Source organism: Athene noctua, chromosome 10 (assembly GCF_965140245.1).
Source record: "Athene noctua chromosome 10, bAthNoc1.hap1.1, whole genome shotgun sequence".
Lineage (NCBI taxonomy): Eukaryota > Metazoa > Chordata > Aves > Strigiformes > Strigidae > Athene > Athene noctua.
The window spans coordinates 8,314,307-8,332,924 of NC_134046.1; the positions used below are offsets into that span (position 1 = coordinate 8,314,307).

An 18,618-nucleotide genomic window follows, 5' to 3' on the forward strand; every position below is an offset into this window, starting at 1 on the left:
ACAAATCTCTGGAGATAGTCTGTGCAGAGATATTCTGGTAACTTCCCATGTTTTATCCTACCCCAGAAGCCATCTCTGACCCACTTGAAACACTAACTCAGCTTTCCCTGTTACAGAGGACTAAAAAGAAAATCCCCTTAGAGAAAGAGTTTCCTATCTCCAGAGACCCACACCCTGCCCTTGATGCCTCTTTGCCTCCCTCCAGCCCTGAAGCTCTCCCCGTCTCTTTGATGGCTTCTCACAGGCTGCTCCTCTGTGTCCCCCACCACCCCCCTGCTCACCCCTGTGTTGGGCTTTTGAGGGAAGGCTCTTGAGGCAGGAGACACAGACAGAGCAAGCCTGACCAAATACCTGCCATCCTCTCCAGGCAGCACCACATCCTCCGAGGGCATCTTGCATCTCTTCCCCTCCAGCCCCATGGGGGTCATTGCACCCAGTGCATCCCTCATCCTCTCTGGACTTTTCCAGCTGCTCATGCTTGACAGCGGCCCCTCAGGAAACCCAGATGCCAGCCTCAAACAGACATTAGGTAAGCAAGCGATGAAAAAAAAAAAAAAAAAAATTTAAAAAAAGGCTGTATCACATGTTCATCAGAATTGCCTTTAAATCTGTAACTCTTAAAAAAAATTGCAAAGAGCAAGAAAATAAACGAAGAAAAGCCTGAAATCCTAAACTCTCTGGGAGAAGTCAAGAGTGGGTATTGGCTGCAGCGGGCACTGAGCAGCGTTTCTGCAGTGGTGCCGGTGGCGAGGAGCCAGCCAGCCTGCTCGTCCACCAGCACCTTGCCAGGCACTTGGGGGGGTTTGACAGATTCGAACTGCTCCACACTCCACTTGTAAAGCAAAACAAGCACTTCGGATCAAAGACGCTTTTTCTCAACAGCCGTTAACAAGCTCCATGTGCACCGCTGCATCTCCAGCGCCAACCTCTTCATGAGGGGGTTGGTGGGTTTTTTTTTGGACAAGGGGGGTGGAGACCTTACTGATGAGACATTTAATAGTTACATGCTGAAAGGAGCTACTGTACCAGGCACTGACTGCCTTTTCTCAGGATTTATGAATCTGTGCTTTGTTCGGTTTAAATCATATCTCAGAGCAGCCTATAAGGGTAATCTCTGAAAATGGGTTTTCTCTATAATCAGAAGTTACAGACCTGCTCTTCAGCTAAGCAAAGTTACCAGAATCAAAGCTTGGATTTAGCACTTTTCTAAAGCAGCCAAGGCAGCACTTAAAACAAAGGCAGGAAAAAGCAGCTGTAAACGCTGGGAATAAACAAACAGCCACTTATCTTCACAGTGGAGTGCAAAAGATGCAAAGAAATTTCTATAGACTGATCTTTCAGGGCAGAGAGAAAGCAAAAAGATTTCAGCCTGCACTACCAAAGCACCCCAACACAAACTCACTTTGCTCTGTGCTGCTTCTGGCTGCCTGCTCCCCTGTGCTCACAGCTCGAGGTCTGTGCAATGTTTAAGTCGGGGCACTATGTAACAGCACTAAACATTATCTGTCACTGCTAAGCATCAGAAATTAAAATACAGCCTCTTACCTCTAAGCCACACACTCTTCTGGTTCAAAAGGACCGGAGAAACACAAGAAGTACTCAACAGCATGCATGTACTAAGCCTTCATGTTTTCTGTACATCTGAGCTGAGGGAAGAAGGGAGACACGATCCTTACTTCTTCCGTTGCCATATAATCTCAAGGAAGTGACCTTCGCATTTGTTGCTTTGATTACAGATTCAGAAACAAAAGCCTTTCCAGCGTGAGTCAGGGGACACAAGAGGCTGAAATGTGATTGTTAAAAACGGAGGCGAGCTGGGAAAGAATTACAATTATTTTATTTCCTTTGTTATATTAACCCCTTTATTATGAAACAAAACCAAGTAATCAACCAGCAGTTACCAACCAAAGGCATAGCACGAGGTGCTGGCCCCAGGGCAGTGAGACACCTTGGGACCCTGCCACCCGCCTGCACTGTGGCAGCCGGCCGAGGACCCCCACACCAACAGCTCTGTGCTCATTGGGAGCTATCCTTGCCTCTCTGGATCCTTCACCCCAAGCATCCCTATCCAGTGGACAGAGAAGTCTTTATGCTAAAACTTGGCACAGCGCTAAAACTTCAAGCCATCTCCACTTTCAACCCCTGGGAGCAGAGGCTTAGCCCTGCGGCAGCAGGGAGGCTCACCTGCCCATCTGAAGGGTATACGGGTAAACAAAGATAACCAGAGCTTGTCTTCTCAGCACACCTACCCTCATTTCACATGCTCACGTCTCCTTAGGATCCTGCTGCAAAAGACAGGCCCAAGTACAGCGTTTCACTGCATTTCCCAAACTCCTTTCCAAAGCACAGGTCTGCTGCCTCTGATGCGGGCTGCCGCATGCTGGGGAAGGAACCAGCTGTGGGGACAGAGATTACACCCTTGGCCATCAATCTGAATTCGTTCTGGGGTCAGGGTCGGTCTCCAGGAGTGCAGTTTGCTGCTAGCAGAGGTGTAGGGCTCTATCTGCTGCTCTCTTCACAGGACTGTTCTGTGTGCAAAACATCAAATTATACTTAAAGGACATCCAGCTCCTCTCCCTGATTCTTCCTGCTCTGCTGTATCAACCTACAAGGCTTTGCACACCTCTGGGCTTTGACACAGCAATGCTGATTGTCTGATACCTGTGCTCCTCCTAAGACAACAGCACAAAAACTGAGTTCTCCTCCAAAAGAAATGTCAGATGACTATATAACACTGCTTTCACTAAAAATAGAGAAAACAAAACAGAAAGGCTAAGAAATGTGCACCCAAACCCAGGAGGCTGTAACCTCTGAAGCTCTAATCCAATCTCCAGGCAGGTACACAAGAAGCAGAAGATCAAATTTACATATTCAGTTACTTCAAAATCTAAAATACAAGACCATTCCTCCTTCACAAACACAGCTCTGCATTATTAATCTCCTTATGTGATGTGAGTATGGGTACTCAAGCTTTTAAATCAGACCACTGACTCACATCCTCTGGCTGCATAAATTAAGGTAGGAAGACTGATGCCAAGGGAAGAACACAGTCCAGGACCACGGCTTCCAACATGGGCTGGAAGACACAAGCCAAAGAACATCACAAAACATTACAAGAGCAGGGAGGAGCTCTGGACACACACCAAGAAAACCTCACCTGGATGCGAGAACAACCTCTTCCCTTTAGCTGGACGCTCTCCTTCAGTTATTTATGCTCCCAACTGAGGGGTCCCTATGCACAAGAGGACAGATTATGAAGACTTTTCCACCCCAATTCTTAAAATCCATGGCTCTATTTTAACAGAAAAAATTAAGTTCAACACCTGGAAGAAACTACCTTGCTTTTATCAGAACAGGAAGCAAGAACCTTGGGGCCAAACTTTTGAAAGCAACACCTCAGGAGACACACGGCTCCCATTTCTCAGAGGTACCGAGCCCTCCTGGTCCAGCTCAGCTCCCCCACACAGGAGGCTCTGTGTACCAAGCATCAGAGGCCAACAAGGGGTTCTACTAAGCTGCAGAGCACTGCATAAAGCCTGAGCCTTACTGATGCTGCTGAGAAGAGACACATGGCTGCCTGGTGCACAGGCTCAAACAGCAGCAGTCAGTCCCATCCCCTCGCCTGGGGCTGCCTCCATAAATTACCATCAATCCAGACACCTTCAGAGGGCAGCTCAGCCCAGCTATCCCAGACACCTGGGATGCACTGAGGTGCCAGAGGTGTCTCACCCTCCTTGTTTAATGCTGAGAAATTCACTTTGATCAAATATCCACCTTTTAAATAGCTGCAGACAAAGAGGTGTGTTTTTTTCCCCCAAAGTTACTTTGTAACAGCTAACACCCTCATAGTCATGAGACTACAAAAGCTCTCCACAGAATACTCAGTATCACAAGTTTCATGAAAAAAAACATTAAACTGGCTCCACATCAGGCAGGAGGATGCCAGGTCAGGTCCAGCCAGCTGGTCCAGACTGCACCAGCAACTTAAAAGGTGGCAGCTGAGACAGTTTTGGGAGAGTATTTCAGAGTAATAAACTTGCATTTGTCTCCAAAACACCGATTCCAAAGCCCAAAAATAAGATGGAAACTAGACAGTGAGTCATTTTTCCTTAGAGAAATGACGTGAAGGTTACCTGGGTGGTGCCAATTTCTGCCCTGCTGGGATAACCACAGGGACAAGAATAGCTGGAGGAGAGGAAGAACACAGCTGCTCAGAGGATCTGGGGCTTCCCAACACACAGATCTGGGCTGTGTAATTCACTTGTACCCTAGGCCACAGATAATTTTTCTAAACAAGAAAAAATAGAGATTAAAAGAAATACAGTGTACCCATAAGAGGTTCCAGCAGTGGGAAGCTGCTGGAGCAGCAAAAGTTAAGTAGGGGGAAGTCTCTTCATCTTGGAGGCCACAAGGAGAACTGCACGAAGTAACAAGCAGTAGGACAAGGAATGGCCCCAAGTTGCACCAGGGAAGGTTTAGGCTGGATATTAGGAAGCATTTCTTTCCAGAAGGGGCTGTTGGAATGGGCTGCCCAGGGAGGTGGTGGAATCCCCATCCCTGGAGGGGTTCAAGAGTCACGTTGACATAGCGCTGAGGGATCCGGTGTAGTTGGGAACGGTCAGTGTTAGGTTAATGGTTGGACTGGATGATCTTCAAGGTCTCTTCCAACCTTGATGATTCTGTGATTTTGCTCCACACTGGGGTCTGGGGATGGCAGCGCTGCAACCCCTCACTGAAGGGTACGGAGCCCTACAGCAAATGCGGCACACCCCGGCCTCTCTGAATGAGGTCAACAGATGCAGTGTCCTTGATATTAGAGAGGACTTACTCCCACTTTCACTACAGCTTAGCCAACACCAAGTTGCATGCCTGCTAAGTGCACCTGCCCAACCAGATTCCCGATGGGCAACCAACATACAACTACACCAACTTGTTCTCTCAGAACAACTGTAGCAATCGGACATGTCCAGTCCAGCACCAGCCAAACTATGTTCAGCATGATGGAGACCTTGCCTAGGGCAGGCATCTTTCTGGAGAGACTGTTCCCCTCTTTTTTTCCTGTCTATATACCACCTCAGTTTTCCTCTACTGTACTTGTGCCTGTTTCCCCCCTACCTGTTCATTTTCCCACACTTACTTGCAAGTTTGTGCTCAGTTTGGAGTATTGGGGGTTCTGACCCTGTTCAGATGTACGTCAAAATTATTATTATTTTTATTCCCTGGCCTCTCCCCTCTCTTTCCTTTTTTGTACAGCCTGTGTTTTTCATGCTATGTAATTCTTCCGCTGCCCTCTTCTGCTTTTCTAGCTTCTCCAAGCTCTGCTGGCACCACATAATTCCACCTGGTATCAAGTGGGAAGATGAACACTGGGGCACCTATCACCAGGACAGCACCTATTCTACATCAGCTGGAAAAAGCAGCCACAGAAACATCACAGTCTTAATCTGATGTTGCTTGGACTGTCAATGATGGCTTTTAATGGCTAAACCCACCACATTCAGGATATTCACAGCATTTTCACGACCCTTATTCTCCCCATCTCTCCTTCCCCGACACACACACTTGATACATGTTTAAATGAATGACAGACCAATTAGCAGGGAAAAGTGTACATGTATGTTTGCGTGTGGGAGGGTATTTAAGCTAATATATTCCAGCCTTATCCTCTTTGCAGTCTCTGAGAATGAACTGGCCTCCATCTGTACAGAAGATTAGTAGAATTTCTAATCACTAATTATGACTCAGAGGTTTTAAGAGCAATGCAGACTGTACAAAAGGGTGGCCTGATTTTTAGAAAATGAGGAGACAAAGATAGCACCAACGTTATTTTAAGCACATGGACAGTCCATCCAAGATTGCAAAGAACTGCAGTGACAACACTAGCAAAAGGAGTGAAAACTAAACACTGAGAAGGACAAAAAATTAAGTATGGACAAAGCAGCATGTGCCTGAAAAATTTTTAATTTACCTTTTCATAAGCCTTTTGTCCAGGCAGAGCAAGGTGGCCAGCCTCTCTGCACAAGACCAAAATGGAGATTTATCCAGGCAAGTTCATACAGCGATACCTTTGTACAGGAGTCTGCTTCTGAAAAGTGGCGCCAGCGACATTTGAAGTCTAACGTATTTTGTGAACTGCGTCAGACTGAAGAAAAAAATATTTATACAGGCTAAAGCTGTTAGTGAATAGAAGGCACTGTTTGATACTGGCACCGTGACACCCTAAAGGAAATGAGATGAAGTTCACAGTCTGGTTGTGAAGTTTGTCTGCTAGGGAAGAGGGAGGAGCAGCATAAAAATCATATTTTTGTTTGAATAAACTGTCTTGAATAGAAAATGCTATATCATGAGCTCAAATGGAAATATGTCTGGCAGAGAGCTTTGGAAAGCTGCTGTTGGAAGTGTGCAAAGCCAAGTTTAACTCTAAGCTGTCAGGAGGCAGTGCCCAGAGCCAGTCCTGTTCTCAGCTCTGTAAGAGGCTCCCCTGAAGCCCAGCCACAAGGAAGCCTCCACGTGCCGTGTTCGGATGTGACAGGGGTTTCAAGCAGAGCCAAAGCTCTGCAGGTGATGTACAAGCAGCGTCATCGCATTAGATCAAATCCCTTCAAAAAGAAAAAATACAGCTGGATAAAAGCAGTTAGAGCAAAGCTTTTTCAGAGCAAACAGTAATCCCCAGTGCCAAGTTTAAATCTTTCAAGGGGCACATGTTCAGTGTCCTCTAAAAAGGTCTTCAAGCTTCCTTTGGAAAGCCCTGACCCATAAGGATGCCTGAGATGCTTCCTCTGAGCATCGCTCCCAGGGTCCGTCTGGTGCAGAGGAAGGAAAGCTCTGCCCTGACAACACAGCGCTCCCCCTTCATGCTCCCCCTCACCACACCAGCACCACTTTTCATCGTTGTGAAAAAAGACAAGGGGACAAAGGCGTCTCCAATTTGTCGACAGCATTTTTTGTAATGCAAAGTTAAGGTGTGGTAGCAGAGGAAACAAGGTCCTCGTTATCCAAACCAACTACATTAGCACCATAGGAAACAGAAGTCAACTGCTTCCTCTTGTTCCTCCACGCCAGGTACGTATGGGACAGACACATGTACAAAGCTTATTTATTGTGCTTTGTCAGCAAAATTTTTTCATTTCACACAGAGGAAATGACTTTTCAAAAGGTTAAAAAGCACTTTGTCCAAAAAACCCACATGAATTCAACTTACAATTTTATACCAGAAATTGTTAGCCAAATTACCAGTGTAACCGAATAGCTTAATTGCAGAGATGGTCCCGTACCTGGTTTCATGTCCAGCAGATATTAACACAACGTGTCACTGTTTTCTCCAGGGAGTATAGGGACAGTTTGCCTGCCTTCTCTTTTCCACTTTGCATCGAGCAGACTGACAGGCATATTAACCCTGACGCTAAAGCATTCACTTAACCAGTTTTTAATTTATAAGAGTTAGTTGAATTATCAATTAGACTTGGATGCAATGTTTCTCATGCTTAAAGCATAGGGGCTAACGAGGAATGACACTGCTGTGGGATATACAGGTGAAAACTGGTATTCAAACCTCAGGGGAAGATATGCAACAGAACATGGTAGTGTTCACGTCCCCATGGAAGTCAGGCCAGTGGTAATGTATCTAAGCACAGGACCAATGTTCACAGAGAAAGTTTTTAGCTTTGCCACCACTTATTACCTTTATTTACGTGAAAATTTCACTTTGTTTTACTGCTTTATAATCAAATCTAAGACAAGTGGCCTATAAAACCAGCACGTGGAGATCCCTGCCAAAAGCTTTATTTTGGAAGAGTATCAGGACACCCAGAAGTGTCAAGCTGTCCCATTGTGGGCATCAGGAGGGGCTCTGGGAAGACCCCCCAAAGCCCAGCTGGTAGCCCCAAGCACTATGTGCCAGATCTCCACAACAAAATACAGCTCTCACTTCTTTCTGCTGTAGGACATAGGTACCCTTGCATGAAGGTTTCTATGCTGAACTCTCACCTAGGATTTTTTTTTTCCAAGCCCTAATAGCCCAAATAACTTGTATTGACTTAGATGACCTGTGCCAGCTCTTCCATCATCTATCTCTGCAAGTCTCTGGTTTTTCTAGGACAGGCTTTCAGATGCTCTCTGCTATGAACAAGACAGCATTCCCTGGCATACAACCCAAGCACTCACAGAGGAGAAATGCACAGAACTGTACAACCCTCCTCTCCTCGCATGGGTTCAAAGGTTATTTCAGAGTGAAACGGGACACCCCGTCAGCACTCTGGCTCACAAACTCCTCCAGATGAATAGTCTCTGGGCAAACAGAACATCCCTTCTCTTCTGGCAAATGAGACAGATGATGGCAAGCACCCTGGAGCAGAGACCAGCTTGGAGAAGCGCCTGAGCTTGGCTTGCTGGGCTGGGGCTGAAATCCCTGCACCAGTAACTGGGTGAAACAAAAGACAGTAAGACTTTGAAAATTCCCACACACACATTTGCTAGAAATAACAAGGCAACTGACAAAAGCTGGTTTGTTCTTGTTGAGTTTTTGTTGCATGGTGGTGTTTTTGGTTTTTTGGGGGTGGGGGGTGTTTGTGTGGGGTTTTTTGGGTTTGGCGCTTTTTTTGGTGGTTTTTGTTGGGTTGTTTTGTTTTGTTTTGTTTTTTACTTAAAGCTGCTAATGCCAGTAAAGGCTTTGTGCTGTCAGAGAGGATTTGAGGCTGCCCTGGCCAGCCAGCTCTGCACGCGTGACCATCTCTGCACCTGCCGACTTCAAAAGACATTGGTGAGAGCCCTGCATAGAAGCACGAAGATGGTAGTGGCTTCTCCATTTGGTGATTCAAGCTCAGGTCTCTTATGAGGTTAGCAAGCATTTTATATTTAACAAAAGAAAAACTAAAAGACCCCACAGTAACAAACTTAACAGTTCAGGGAAAAGAAGTCCTACCGGCTTCCCTTTCACCACAATAACGTACTGATGATTAAAGGGAGACCTACTAGCAGTGTCCAACTCACCCAAAAATAGCCAGTGACCCGCAAAATAACATGAACCCAAAATATGGATCAAAGTGAACTGAAGCCTCCAGGGCTGACCAGCAGCACAAGTGTCTGTCACCTCACCCTTCCCTGCATGTCCCTTGCACATAGCTCAGTGACAAAGTTCTGACTTGTTTCCTGATTTGTTACACCGTGCACAGCCCAGGGAGTCAGAGGGGGCAAAAGTGTAAATTTAGTCAAAAGAGCCTTTATATACATCCCATGGTACTTCTCACACCTGGAATATGAGTGCGATGGAGTTACAGAAATACAAACATTCTTGATGAAACCAAGGTCAGAAAGGACTTTGTTAAGCATCTGTCCAGGTGCCAATATTAATAAGAACACAAAGCAAAAACGTGCTCTCATGTGGCTGCACTAACTACTGGATTTCTAGCAAAAATCTGAGAAGACAAATAGCGTCCCTGGCAGGTAGGAGAGTATTGTTATACCCATTTTACAAACAGCAGGGGCACAGAGGAGGAAGACAATTTGCCCAAGATAATGCAGGACTTATGGTAATAATGGGACACAAAAATCTTGTGTCCAAGATTAGAGCCCAGTCCCATAGACACTACAATGCCCACCTCCTCTGAGAGCAACCCCACAGAGAGCTCTGCACTGCATAATTTTGCTCCTGTATTGCTCCTCTGAGCTTGAGGTGAACAAGTGTAACACAGCATGGCTCAGTACATCTCTGTATGCAGGGGTCATCCAGCTGTCATCTCTAGATGTCCCATAGCTTGAAGTGTTTAAAAAAAATGGCAAAAAAAAAGAATATTCAATTCAAGCTCTTAGAGGGCTCAACTATCCAAACAGGCCAGTGACATTTAATGCTGTGTGCTCAGTCCTGCACCCACCAGCCTCAGCCAGGATACCACCAGTGGTTTTAAGAACAAAGAGCCAAGACTTTGGCACAAAAAGCAATGTGTTACACAACCCAACAAGGAAGAGCTGCAGGGCATTCTTTCAGCCATCTCTTTAATACACCCCAAATCACCATTAGGAAATTCCTGATGTTAAAGTGTCAGTCACCTTGTTCGTCCCTGGTTTCATTTTCCAGAGATGACCCTCAGAGCTGTGAGCACAGAGCAACAGGTCACTGCATGTCCCCAGCTGCACTCTCCTCATGACTGTGACAAATGGTGGGCACTCCTCACCCACCCCCCTGAGTGACAGAAGGACTAATCTCTTTTTTTTACCTGTTTTCACATCCCCACTTTAGGACACAGGCACAAGTCAGTGATGCTTTTCATAAAGACTAGACAGATTAGTCCACCAACATCCACCAGGTAAGTTTGGGCAGAGATACAGTCACACTTTGTTTTGGAAAAATCTCTTTTCACTTTGAGCCAACCATTGAAGAATCACAGCTGAACAGGCTGAATACAGCTGTTGTCAGAGCTGGTCCTTACCAAGACATTATTCCAGCCCTGGAGGGATGGGGTTTGCTTCCATAGGGATGCAGCAGGGAGCAAAGGCAGTCCAAGCTCCACACTCTTTACACAAACAGACTGCAAAGATAACACCCACACAGTACAGGTGTAGCTGCATTTTATTTATATAGAAAGAAGGGAGCCAGGGCTACATCCCACGTTTCTTCAGCTCAGTAAAGGTGGGCAGATGTGGAGCAGTGATGCCTGTACTCCTGCATTCCCTAACTACACACGAGCCACACTCCTCAGGTGACACATGTGTCACAAAGTATTTACATCCATCATCTGTACAAGATGCCAAGAAGCATTCAAGCACTTGGAAGCACTTCTATCACAGTAAAACTGTTCTCCCACTCCTGGACATACCTTATAGCTAAATAACTACAGATCCCTTTGGGATTAAATAGGCACAGATGTCCTTTTCGCATGACTTTCCTGTGGAAGTTACATCCTGATGGTTCTGAAGAGCTGTTTGCTATGAGCTGTGCCATTCTCTGTATGGCAACACATCAGGGAGGGGGGAGAAGCAGCTTTGAAATATTCATAATCTAGGAAACACACAAACACACACACCCCCAACACTGTGACCAGGCACACATCACAAGTTTACACGTGAGACAAAAATAAACACAGACACACAAAAATAAATAACTGCCAGCAAAAACAGACTCCAAAAAGAGTGGCACCACCCTAACTGCAACTGGATCCCACAGTCACTGCAAGTACAGTGCTGTATTTTTTGTCCGCAGGGAGGGGAGACTCCCAGTCGCTGTTTCAGGACCCATTGCAGCCTCCCCTCCCAGCAGCGATTCCTTTGCAATGCAAAGTACTATCACATTACAATCTGCCACTACTCAGTGACACAAACACAAAGCAGCAAAAAACCTACAGCCAGTCTCTCCCATGGCAGCATCATGCTCCGAGTGCCCGATGGCAGCACAGGCTGGGAGCTGAGCTCTGCCTCCAGATCCCAAACGCAGGGACGGTGACAGCAGCAAAAGGGGCTCCGGGGGGCTGCGATACAGGGGACAGTCGGCTGCCAAAACACCTTTTCAGATCAACTGGCTGATAAGCCACATTTAAAACAGAAAACATCTCCCCCAAACCCTGACTTCAAGGGATTCGCACAGCTGTTTGAAAGCAATACTGGACAGCATCTCAGACTCGGATTACAGACCTGGCGGGTACCTTCGCGGCGGGGCTGTGGGAGCTGGGCTCTGGCTCGATGCTCTTCCCCTCATCCCGTCCCAGCGCCTCACCTGGGGTGTGCGCACTGAGGAATCGCACAGGCGAGCAAACACGTGTCCGTCAGGTAGCACGATGCTTTCTGCTTTTTTTTTTTTTTTTAAAAAACAAAACCCGTGGTGATCAGGGAGATGTTTACCTGGTAGACGTCCCGAAGGCCGCACCAGGCGCGCAGGGCTTGCCGGCATGCCCTCAGCCGGGCAGCGTACCACCGCCTCAGCGCGGCCACCGTCACCGTCCAGACGACGCGGCTGCCGCTGAAGAGCAGATCTTCCACCCCGCACATGAACACCGAAGCCATGAGCTGCTCCAACGGCAAAACGAACCCCGCGTCCCGGCTGGCTCCCGCTGGCTCTCGCTCCCTGGTTCAAACGCCTGGCATGACGGCAGCCCGGCTTTACTCGGCGGGCGGCGGGCAGGGGTGCTGAGCAGAGCCAGGGTCAAGCCTCACACAAACTCCTCTTTCACGGCGCTTCCTGGGCAGGCTCCCAGGCATGCCCCGCCGGCGGCGCCTGACGCCGAGCCAGCGCCTGCAGTAGCTCAGCCCTACCAGCAGCTCACACAGCAGCCTTGTCCTTCTTAGCAGCTTATATAAATCTCTGTTAAGCTCCAGTAGCTACCACTGTTTTCTAATTAAATTTTAACCCTTTTGCCATACTCCCCGACAGCCACCCCCTTTAGAGGCTGCGGGGAACCGCTCGCCAGTGTTAATCGCCACCACGCTTCAGGGAAGCGGGCAGGGGCTTCACAGAGATCCCGCCATCTCCTCTGCCACACGGGGAACAAGCCTGTCATCGTTTTCTCCTGGCCGATCCCGTGCTCAAATTATACACTAGAAATCCTATTTTAAAAAAGCACCTCTGGGAGCCAGCAACTGGAGGAAAGGAAAAAAAAAAGATCAGAATACTCCTGCAGAAACAGATGCACTAACTCCTCTCACAGCTCTGCTCACAGCACAGAGCCATCTCTCTGCTCCACACCTTCCCCCCTCAGTTGTTGCACTGGACCAATTAAATGCTCAACACCTGCTAAAGGATGATTTTGCTCTACTCTTCGACTAGCTCCATTAATGCAGCACTTGCTACATGAGAAAAACAAAACTGCTTATGCTAACTGAACTCTTCCCAAACAGCCCACAGCAAATAAACACTGAAATAATAGCCCACAAGAGACTCCAGCCTTGCCCCGATAGTCAGTTTAAAATTAAGCAGCACCCTGCCCTTCTGGGGCTTAAATTGTTAATGCCAACAAGCCGCACCTTTCATTTGTGAGCTCTCTCCTAAAGAGAGGGTCTGGGCAGTTAATCTTTTTAAGACCCCCTCAGAGGATTTGACATTTCCTAAGCTTTTTAAGACAGAAGCTGCAGGGAGCCCCACATGCCACCATCAGCACCTTGCTGAAGAAACTACTTAGAGCAGATTTTTGGCTAAAACCCTCAGGAAGACTGACCTGTGAAAGTAATCTCTCTTGTTCAATGAAATGAATGAAAAGGGCGCAGGAACATCTTGTCTAAACGCTGCATGGAAGAGCTATGGTACCGCTTCCCCAAGGGACACTGCCTGCAAACAGCCTCTACACCAGCTGCAGCAGCCCTGTCCCAAACGCTTCTCTGGGGAAGACATCCTGCACGCTCACAGGACAGTGCAGGTATTCACAAAACCTACTCCATTCCCTATTTAATCAACATAATTCCTATTGCAAGAGCCTACCCTCATGCACAGTGAGCTCCCGTGTTGTGGTTGGGGTGATGTAATGCCGTAGACAGGTGACTGCCTGTTTTAGACAGGCTTTGTACCCATGTGTCTCCAAGCTCCACACTTTTTCCTTTTACACATAATGAAGAAAAAGCAGCTCTGCTCCTCTTAGTGCTGGTATCTATTGGCTATGCTGCTGCCAAGGAGTTTAAATCTCTCCAAGCCTTGCTTTCACACATGGAAAAGCAACAATTATTTTTCAAATATTGTTAGAAGCTGTTACAAAGCAAGCCAGTGCAGAGAGAGATACGGCTTGTTATAACAAGAGGCAAGACTTGGGCTCTACGTTGAAATCTAGCAATCATATACCCACACCAAGAGTTTTATTGCCACTTTGAATGCTGTTTTAGAGCCTGGGGCCACAAAGAATGCTTTCTCCTCCTCCTCCAATGTTGCCCATCATCACTGTTCAGCGTTTAGAGGACTTGAACGTTCATCAACACAAATGTACAAAATGGAAAAAAGTTTCCATCTTCCACCAGGACAGGGTGGTGACAGATATCTACAGAGAGTTATTCCAGTAACCAGCACCAGGCTCAGCAGCGGGTAATTGCCATTCCCTCAGACAACTGCTTTGGAGAGCCACCAGCCAGGAAAATCTCCAGTGGCATCTGTACACTATGGTCAAGTCATGCCCAAATTTAAACACAGAGATAAAAAAAGAAAATCCAATTTTCAAGTTCCATTTCTAAAAGAAAAGGAGCTTTGTAGTTCAAGGAACAGTGGTGTCCTGCGCCAGGAAAATCCAGCCAACCCACTACGTAAAGTTTAAATGCTTCTGCTCTGTGCCTTTTTGTTTTCCCACCTAACGAGATTGAAAAATGAAGAATGTCAAGGATTTTTTCCTTTAACACAGGACAAGGGATTTGTGTTGGTCTTTTTCTTAATTAGTCTGTGATTCATGGTATCTTTAAATTTAATTTACATGGTTTGCACAGTTACTCTTTATGCTTCACAAGTTACTGTGTACCTGAGCAATGGCCTCAGATGGTTCTGCCTCAGAAGGCAGAGCCATATGTACTCAGGCCCTCCCTCCTCAGCACTCCCAGCTGCTTTACCCATCAATATTTCCATTACCTTGTGCAAGATTCATACTCCTAAAGTTTAGCTCCATAAATTGACTAGAGCAAGGCAAGAACCTTTTCCTCACCCTTACTTAGGATACACGGACTTTGAGTCCAGTCTCATGAATAAAAGTTTCATACACATCTTGTCATCCCTTCCGCAGATGAAATAGGGGATAAAAGATTTAAGAAGCAAGTCCCATCGGGACTTTACCTTCCCAGTTCCCAAGTACATGACACAGGTGGTACACTGTCCCTTGAACCTGGGGCACAGTGTTGAGCACCCACAAACCAAACCAAAGAAAGTTTATGATGCAAAGAACAGCTAAATGCAATTAGAGTAATTTTGGTGTTTTGATATGCAGCTGGTGAATTACCCATTCAAACCAATCTTAGGCTTATTGACTTCCACTTTTGGAACCTGATTGCAAGTGGGTTAATTTGAAATACCTAAAATAACATCCAGACACCTTAGAGTTAGAACAGAGATGACAAAATGCTGCAAAGAAACGCCTGTAGAATACCCAGATGGTTTCCAAAGGCTGTAGTATCCAGATCTCTATTCTATAAGGGGAGCAGGAAAGATAGATATCTCAGGAAAGGTCTTTGTAGACCTATGTAGCACTTTCAAGGAAACATAAGTGACAGCTACTGCAAATCTATTTGATGTACAGTCATACGAACAACGAGGCATTCATTCCTTGTAAGGAATAAGCCTACACAACAGGAATCTAAGGAGAACATCACTTAAAAAGACAAGAGAAAACTTGATGTATGGCAGATCCATACTTTCCCTTATATTATTGATTGTAGTTCCAGAATAATGAGTATTAGAAAAAGAACAAAGGTTTGCTACTAGCATAATAGGAAAAGATGATCCCAAGTGGATTCTTAGGCTTCACTGCATGTTATCTTCTGTGCCAAAGTGAATGGAGCAAGGCTTAGCTGAATTGCTGCTTTCTTTTCAAAGTAGCTCATATGAAGAATAGAGAATTCATCTACCTGTGAGACCACAGGACAAGATCATCAATCTTCCCTTACATCTACAAAGCACTATTGCCCCTAGATACAACTTTTGATTAGACATAGGAAAAAGGACAAAGTCCCTAGTGGCACATAATGAAATTAAAGTTTTGATCATTTTTGGTCTCTGAACCTTAGATGCACAAAATGCCTAATTATACAGGCTAGCAGATGCCTGTCCTAACCAGAGCTTTAAAACACATTTTAATCCATAATTTGCCCTCATATATTGACTACATGATTGCAACCAATATTCATCATATGATAAGCAAGCAGCCAAGTCCAGCAAATACCACAAAGCCAGAGGCAGCCCTCACAAGGTTATGAGAAACAGTTCTGTATCATGGCACGCATCAACAGTTTGAAATTTGCTGTTACCTCAACTCCAATGATTCAAACCCTCAAGCCCTGATACCCTGTGATGGTCTCAGGGCAATGATAAGCATTGTTGAGGTCCACGCTAGGACCCAAAGGGCTGTGGTACTACGCTGCCCACTAGATTCCCACCAGAACCCAGCTGCAGTGCTAACTCATCCTGCTACACCCAGACGTGTTTCCCCACACAAATCTGTGTGTAGATTTTCAAAATTTTTACTATTTCACTCCAGTGACAAGCCAACAGCACATAATTACGCTGCTTTAAAAAAAAAAAAAAAATTAAAAAATGCCCAAAGGTGCTGATTTATAGGAGTTTTAAGAGAATGAACAACAGGATTACTTGGGAATTAGGACTTTTTCAGACAATGCTGAAGCTGCACATCTCCCTTACACTTTTTTTTTTTTTTAAATTCCTGTCATGGAACAAGCCTGTCAAGCTGTGAGCATTAATGCAATTAACCCCAAATAAAGATGAAGCGACTTTTCAAAAATCGTTTTTGCTACACTCTGGCCCTTAATTACCAACTTGATAAAGTGAAATACAGTCATTGGGCACCCTCTCTTTGATGCTGTAACCTAAGATGCTTAAAAAGCAGCACCGGTGCATAGGATAAGTCTGTAATCCAACCTGCCCTGATCAAGAGCTTTTGAAGCAAGATTCAACTTCCAGTAAAAGGTGTCTGCAAGCCAATTTGGTTCTTTGAGATTACTGGGGGAGGGAAGTAAAACCACCACAATATATTCCTAACTAACCTACTTCAGTCCTTTAATATTAGCACAAATCTGGAGGACCTCTCAGAAATAAGTCTACACTTCCACAAAGATTTATCTACTGCCATTCACATTATCAAACCTTAATTTAGGAAGCAAATTACATCTGCATGAAAGGGCTATGCCATTCTCCTTTAAGGCTAATAACAGCATCCATTGTAGGTATTTGGACCCCTCCTCAGGTGCTACACCAGGGATTTCAATTCCCACCTTTTGCCCACTGAACTGCACCTAAGTCAAGTGACTGATGTAGCTGAAAAGCCACAACTACACCCAAAACGATCCATAGCTACAGAGGGAGGCTTTAGTACCTACTGCTTTCTTCTCTGGATGAGGCACAGCCTCTAATAAGCTTATTTAACAGCAGCCTTACATACTTCCAAACGAGGTGCTGACTTTTTTTTCCTCCTTCCAGGGAGCTTGGGCTATACATATTGCTCTGTGCTAATGACACAAACATAACACCATGACAAATAAACACATTTTTAAAGATGAACAGCCACTGTGCCAGCAACAAGAATTTCCTGCAGTCTGTATCCCATAGTAAACTAATTAGCACTTCACATCAGAAATGAAGTGCCACTGCCTTTTAACTTTATAAATGATTAAACAGCTTGCAGCCTGATTCCTTGAACAGCAAACTTTCATACCTGCTATACCTAAAACTACAAAATCAGGTCAGGTTCAAAACAAGTAGTATATGCTCCAGTTTCACAAGTCAGGGTTTAGGGTCTTTCACTACACACTATCACCATCAGAACATGTCACCCAGTGTTTATAACACAAATCTAGCTTCACCACCCAGTACCTTATGGCCAGTGCATCAGGGGTATAATTTGGCACAGGTCCACTTATTTCAGTGAAGCCTCATATGTTCATACACCTATAATCAGGTGAGAATGTCGTTCTAGAAGTCTACATGCAATTTGGCAGCAGTGAGAATGACTTCTAATGCATGTCGCTATTTAACATATATACAAATTGTATTTGAATTTTTATACATATGTATTCCTAAGTCAGTAGAAGTCTACAGTCTCGTAAAGTCAGTTTGCACAGAAAAGATACGTAGTAAGGGGGAACACCACCCCAGACCTCTGGGGAAAGAAGGATGAAGAAACACGAGAAAAAAAAAATTGATCTCCAGCTGAAAGAAGATTTATTTATATCGTACACACAGGTCTGCAAATGCTTTCAGACAAACTGCATCTTTATGTCCTTTCTCAGCAGCACGGGTGATGGCAAGCAGGGGACCCGCAGGAAGGTTGACATCTACCCAGTGACCAGCACTGCTGTCTGTAGGTCTCCAGGCATGGAAACCTGCCCCAGGGACATGGTACAGCAGGTCAGGATGTCTGCAGGGTTCATGCAACAGTCCAGGATGGGGCAGGCAGCCTACAGAGCCATCCTCCCTCTTCTGTGCTTCGTGGGAAGGGTTTCCTTCTCAGCAAGAGACTCATCAGGAGGGGAGAGTCACCCCCAGTGACATGGGAAATCATCCTGCACTCCGTGCTACTCCCAAGTCACATCTGGAGGAAACCAGAGAGCAAATGAGCACAGGGTGGAAACCTGGGGGCATCCTCAGGGCTGCAGAGCAAGCAACACCACCACCACCTGCCTCAGCAAGGGCTTCACCCAGAGGGGCCCTGTGACTGGGACGGCTGGAGGAAATGACTTGGGGTGCGCCAGCGCCTGGCAAGGGAGGCACCCCCCAACCTCCCCGCTTGTAGGGAGGACCTGTGGGAAGTGACGGGACAGAGGAGAGGCCACAGCTGCCTTCAGAAATTTTGGCAGAAGGAGTGATTTCTCTGCAAACTGCTGGTTTTGCCTGCCTAGTTTCCGGCCCCGGAGCAGGCTGCCCTCGCCCACATGCAGACCACTGCCACATCTCCTCTCCCGTTAACCAGCCCACGGAGGTGGTCTCCAAGCCTAAAGAGCCAA

The 18,618-nt window shown here is 46.0% G+C and overlaps 1 protein-coding gene across 5 annotated transcripts in view; it reads right to left on the reverse strand.

Moving 5' to 3' along the window:
- Nucleotides 1–18,618, reverse strand: part of FRMD4B (FERM domain containing 4B) — a 137,240-nt gene that overhangs the window by 73,479 nt on the left and 45,143 nt on the right. For 2 of the 5 annotated variants that reach the window (XM_074913969.1, XM_074913968.1), the window contains exon 1: nt 11,830–12,226. The exons of 2 other annotated variants lie outside the window; for them this stretch is intronic. In XM_074913969.1, coding sequence (XP_074770070.1) covers nt 11,830–11,991 — 162 coding nt within the window. In that variant the 5' untranslated portion in view covers nt 11,992–12,226. Of the gene's footprint in view, nt 1–11,633; nt 11,654–11,829; nt 12,227–18,618 lie in introns of those variants that run through there. One more of the 5 variants, XM_074913972.1, reaches the window with a different exon arrangement.